Source organism: Phaethon lepturus, unplaced genomic scaffold (assembly GCF_000687285.1).
Source record: "Phaethon lepturus isolate BGI_N335 unplaced genomic scaffold, ASM68728v1 scaffold17555, whole genome shotgun sequence".
NCBI lineage: Eukaryota > Metazoa > Chordata > Aves > Phaethontiformes > Phaethontidae > Phaethon > Phaethon lepturus.
The window spans coordinates 1949-7782 of NW_010538558.1; the positions used below are offsets into that span (position 1 = coordinate 1949).

The following is a 5834-nucleotide window of genomic DNA, read 5'->3' on the forward strand; positions in this document are numbered from 1 at the left end:
ATGCCTCATCTGATCTTTTCTTGGAGAAGAATGGGCTGTTTCAGTTGATGCTTCACTGTGTGGCAAAATCAGGATATGCAAGAAATAGAGAGTTTTGTGGAAATTCATGCAAGAATGACATGGCAAGAGAGGATGTGACTGAAATACTATTCTTATAAATATCTTCTCTCTTCTGCTAAATGAAGTTCATAGTGACACACCTGTTCCTTCTAAAACTCTGTTTATTATTAGCAATGCATGCAGTTTCTTGATTTTTAAGCAAGCAATTCAGTTTCACCTGAAAGTTTAGGACTAGGCAGAAGTAAAAAGAAGTGTAAACACCTGTTAGTATTACTCTCACACATGCAAAAGATGTTCTCTATCCAGGTACATATGGAGGATGTCCCATGGATTTGTCTTAAAAGTTGTTCTGAGGGTTATCAGGTAGCCCCTACACATTTGCAACACCTCTCAACCTGTATGTAGCAGCCTGTATGCTCTGCAGTTACTCAGTTCTACTTACTATGTGCTGTTCTGGTCTTTGCAGACTGCACGCAAATTCTCATGCAAACCTCCTGCTAACTTACTCAGTTTTTATAGGAAGGAATTAATTCTTGAAAGAAGGAGAAAACACTCTTGTTTTGCTGAATTATATGAATCAAATTAAGTACTTGGATCATTTAATCTCACAAACAACAGGGGATGGAATGGGTAACTGTTACCCAGACAAGCCAAGATGACCTATGCAAATGTATTAGTGAATTTAAAAGCAAAGGAATCTGTCAACTCTAGTACTGAGATACAGATTTAAGTCACTTGTTGCTCCCTAATTTTACTGTTTCGTTTCCATTGCAGTCCCTGAACGGCCTACCCTGGGAAATACAGACTATGCATTTGAGGTAGATTTAATAATAAAACATATTTTATTTAAAAGTAGTATTTTGTATACTTCCAAATATGGCATTTAACAAATATTTACATTGGTAAATATTTATATTTTGCTTTGACTGCTTGGGACTAGGTGCCATTTCTCCATTTTTCCAGAAAAAAAAGTTTGGGTTTGTGTGGTTTTTTTTTTGTAGATGGCCATTTCAAACATCCGATATGGAGAAGGAGTTACTAAAGAGATTGGCATGGTAAGCTTCCACAGTGTAAGTCCATCATTGGTGAAAAGTAATTTTCTAAAGGGCTGCTGGTGCTATCAATCCATTTTTCTAAGGGAAAGCTTATATATGGTGTGTCTGAATTTCCACTGCTTTGCAGTATGTGTAGTCATATATATACTAGTGTAAAAAGGTCGGAAAATACTGTCAGGTAAAGAACAGAAGCATGTTACATCAGTGTTGCTGAGGTATAAGTGAGTACATGAAATGCAGCTTAGTGGTTCATTGATGATTTGCCAGGATTATGCAATAATATTTTTCTCTGACAGGGAATTTAATTCAAAAAGTTTTGAATCCTGGTGACTCACCAGGATTTTCTTAAGATGACTTTCATGTCTTCTAGTGTTCATTAAAATGAATCAGAAACTTTCCATTAAATTAGATGGATATTCATTCAGCTCCAAGTTTGCACTGTGAAAGTGTAGAATTTTTGTTTCAACAGTGTGAGGTGATTCACCTGAGCACATTGTTCCAGTTTGCCTTTGTCACTGGATTTTTTCATTTATTATTTTTTCCTCTCTTCTTGGCATTTACAGCATTAACAGTTCTCTTTTTTTTTTTATTTGCAAATTTGTAAACTAAATTAATAATGAGACAGTAAAGTTAAACAGAACTTCTGTCTTTAAACAGCATTACAATTATTTAGAATTGCCTGTATTATAAAGCTATTGTGACAATTAATTTAGCAAAGGTTAGGATGTAGTATTATTTTTCTTCTTTTTGCCACCTCACTTTGATTTTTCATCAGTAAATTAATATTCAAGATTCAATTTTCAAGCTTTTAATGCTGCGCTTTGGTAAGCAGTTAGGGGAGACCTAACCTCTGGAAAAGCCTTTTAATGTCACAGGATTTGTGTAGGAAAAAAGTATTTCGAAAAAATATTTTATATTTTATTGCAGTCTTAAGTGGTTCCATGTGGTTTTGACTTGTTCTACACCATTATCATTAGTTTTCTTTTATCCTAAGATTTCAACTATGTAAGTTCATCAGCTTTACACTTTATGCTCTTTTCTGCATCTGCATATGTATGTGGTTAATCCTCTTTTTCTTTAGCTGATACTGTTTCAAAAATTTTCAATAACCAAGCATTTTTAGGTTGCTTTTTTATTATTATGAAGTGGTTCGGTTGGTTTGGATTAGCATTTCAATAGTTCAGTGTATGATTTTATACCAGTCATTTGGTTTTTAATTTCATTGTTATTGTAGGACCTGCAGAATCTTGGTGCTCGAAGAGTTTGTTTGATGACAGATAAGAACCTCTCCCAACTCCCTCCTGTGCATGCAGTATTGAATTCCTTGGCAAAATACAGTATAAACTTTCAGATGTATGATAATGTCCGGGTGGAACCAACAGACCAAAGGTACTATTTCTGACAGTGCGCTTCTCAAAGTAGTGCCTAGGCTTTTACAGCATGTCATGTAGTTGTTTAAACACCTCCTTGTGACCTGTACACTGGACTTTATTAATAGTTAGTTTCTCTGTGTGCTGGTTTTCTCCTGACTAATTGGAAAGCTTTTCTTGTTTTCCAAGTTTCCTGGACGCCATTAATTTTGCTAAAAAGGGAGAGTTTGATGCCTATATTGCTGTTGGAGGTGGGTCTGCAATAGACACCTGTAAAGCTGCCAACCTGTATGCGTCCAGCCCTACATCAGACTTCTTGGATTACGTCAATGCTCCTATTGGGAAAGGGAAGCCTGTCACTGTGTCCCTCAAGCCACTCATTGCAGGTAAAGCAGAAGAAGGGGGTTGTGGAGAGTAAGGGCTTGGAGAAGGGGAGTCATTCTACACTCTCTCTGATATTTCTACTGAAATTAGTTTACCATGACTGTTTCACCCTCCTGTGGGCTTACTTCTCCTCTAGTTGTGTTCAGCAGCAATTTTGCTATTTACTTCAGTGGAAGTAAAATCACAGTTTTTGCCATTAGTTTGTCTTGTTTAGCTGAGTTTGACTCTTTTTACTGAGAAAAAGAGATCAAAGTGGCAGTTTCTCTTTGACCTGTTGGCTTTGGATCAGGGATACTTCTGAAATTTCCTGGATCCTGTATTTTTGGTGGTATTACTATTGTGGTTTTATGTATTTATTTTGCAATATTATGTATTACTTATTATTTGTGGTTATCCCCATTCTTCCTTTTAAGTTCCTACGACAGCTGGAACTGGAAGTGAAACCACTGGTGTTGCCATTTTTGACTTCAAAGAACTAAAAGTAAAAACCGGTGAGATTCTGTTGTTGTCTTCTATTCAAGACAATTGCTTTTCCAGTGTCTTCGTTATTTTCCTCCCTTGAAAGAAAGGGGTACTGCATGTCATTTCAGGTGTCATTTTGTTTGATTCAACTGCCACAGGCAAATTTGAAGAGCTTAAAAGTTTACTCCTTGAATTAAATTTATAGCATATTAACATAATGAAATACCTATGTAATACAGCGGATTATAGTTTGAAGGCAAAACAGGAAACTAAAATCTTTCAAGTTCTTAAATGGCAGAAAATGTTAATTGCAAAGGAAATTTCTACTTGCAGTCAGGGTCAACCAACTGTTTCTTATTTCCTCTGTATTTTGCTTTCTGCTTTTAAGACTTCTGTCTCTTTGTTGTGTAATTGCAACCAAATGTTCCTTTTCCTGACTTTTGAAACCTCAGGCCTGAGATGCTGTGCAAGTGAGGGGCACTGTCTTCCTTTGGCCTTTTCATCCCTGGCAAATAAAGACTAGGGCTAAAATATCATCTTGGGCTTCATAGCTGTTTTGAGGTTTTTCGTTCTAAACATGTGGGTTTTAGATGCCACACAATCTACAGTTCTTGGGACCCAAACGGGTGTGCTAAGGAGCTCTGACCATAGCTCTGAGTTTTCTAGTCTGTGTGTAGTCAATCACTCTGTGTCTGTCTGCCTATATTTCTCTCTCAAAGCTTCATCTGTGCCCCCTTAAGCAAAATATGAAGGCATGGTTATTACAGATGCTGAAGGCAGCAATCAGCAATAGCAAACAATTGTAGACACAAACCAGTCTTGCCCTCTGATTGTTCACTGAAGATACAAATCTAAGAATACTGTTGCAGATACCATTCAGCACAGACATTTTGAAAATATAGGGTGCTCAGGGAAGGTTACAAATGGAGAGAGAACATTGTCTGGTATAATTCACTTCAGGCAAAAGTCTCAAATCATATAGCTCCCTTACAGGGACTTCATCATGATGACGACTTACATTCATAGGTACTTCTTATTCTTCCTTCTCTCTCTGTGCTTTTATCTTCATAGTTTCAAATCATTTCTCATTAAGCTTGTCTTGTCCTATTTTGTTGCAAAAAATCTTTAACTCATTCTCTTCACTTACGGTATTGCAGGTATTGCTTCAAGAGCCATTAAGCCAACATTAGGCATCATTGATCCTTTACACACACTGTCTATGCCTGAGCGAATAGTGGCCAACAGTGGCTTTGATGTGCTTTGGTGAGTTTTCTGTGTTGGCTTCTGCTTGAATTTAGTACAGTTTTGTATTTTTGCTATGATGATAGTAAATAAAATACATTTTAGGAGGAGAAAAGGATGATCACCTTTTTTCTCCCTTTCCTGTTCTTGTTAAGGTGGTTTCTGTTATACTTTCCTTTTACTTAATCTCACTATCTCCCTCAGAACGTACAGAAACAAATCACTCATTTGCAGAAATTTTAATGTTTTTGCAGTGCACTGGAGAAACCATTTGCTTCCAGGATGGTTGTTGTCAGGGAAAAGAGTCCAAGTGCGCCTTTTTAAGAAATCAAGCAGATGATTAATCACAATTGCAACGGCATTTAGCATGTCTCACAGACATGGCAAGTAATAGAGAACAAGGATTTTCTAATAAAAGTCATGATGTGTCAACAGAAATTTGTGAAGGCTTGTGGGATGCTGGCAGGTCTTAGCCCAATTCAGACCATCTTCAGAACCTCTCTCGTAATGTGCTTTTCAATTGGCACAAAATTTTCTTCATCTTAAACCTACAACTTTTAACTGCACAAAATGCATGAAGTTTTTATTCAGAGGGCCAAAGCTTTTGGGTGCTGTGTATATTAAAGTAATAGATGTATAATGAAACTGTGTGATTTCTCAAGCTTGGTGAAGTATCCCAAACTACAACATCTGTAATGGAATTGAGGCATTTGTTCATAAATGAAAATGGCTTCTCTGTAGTTTTGTGTATCTAAACATAATGTAGGCAGTGGCCCTTCTTTATGTAGTCAGATTCACGAGTATCTGGGAGATGAGACTGTTGGCAGTTCCACGTCGCTCAAATGTCATACTCATAATTTTTTAAAAGAAAGGTGGTTTACAATGCTTCCAGTGCTAAAGCCTCTTACGGTTCCTGTCGTACAGAAAGGAAACGCACTCATTGCAGATGTGTAGTGCTCTACCAAGTAAAAAGCATTACACCCCAAGATGCCAGTTCATCCAACCTAACCTTAAGCATGGTGTGGGCTGATGGAGTGTGGCTGTGCTTGGATTGCGTTCTGTCTGTCTGCTGGAGAGCAAAGCACTCTGGAGGTACCCACCCAGCATTCTCCCAGTTGCCTGGGAGACCGTTAAGTACCAGAAGTAAATAAGAAGAACCTGCATTCAGAAGGCAGCAGGGCAGTAAAATGGAGCTCTCCCACTTAAATAATTCATTTTTTAATCTTTCTTTTAGCCATGCTCTAGAATCGTACACCGCTCT

At 37.4% G+C, this 5834-nt stretch overlaps 1 protein-coding gene across 1 annotated transcript in view; it reads left to right on the forward strand.

Annotated features, from left to right (window-relative positions):
- Window positions 1–5834, forward strand: part of ADHFE1 (alcohol dehydrogenase, iron containing, 1) — a 17372-nt gene that overhangs the window by 1600 nt on the left and 9938 nt on the right. Inside the window, 7 exon segments of the mRNA XM_010286862.1 lie at window positions 835–878; window positions 1062–1115; window positions 2350–2504; window positions 2675–2871; window positions 3283–3360; window positions 4489–4594; window positions 5808–5834. The exon segment at window positions 5808–5834 is cut by the window's right edge and continues 1 nt beyond it. Of these exon segments, the coding sequence (XP_010285164.1) occupies window positions 1062–1115; window positions 2350–2504; window positions 2675–2871; window positions 3283–3360; window positions 4489–4594; window positions 5808–5834 (617 nt within the window). The 5' untranslated portion in view covers window positions 835–878.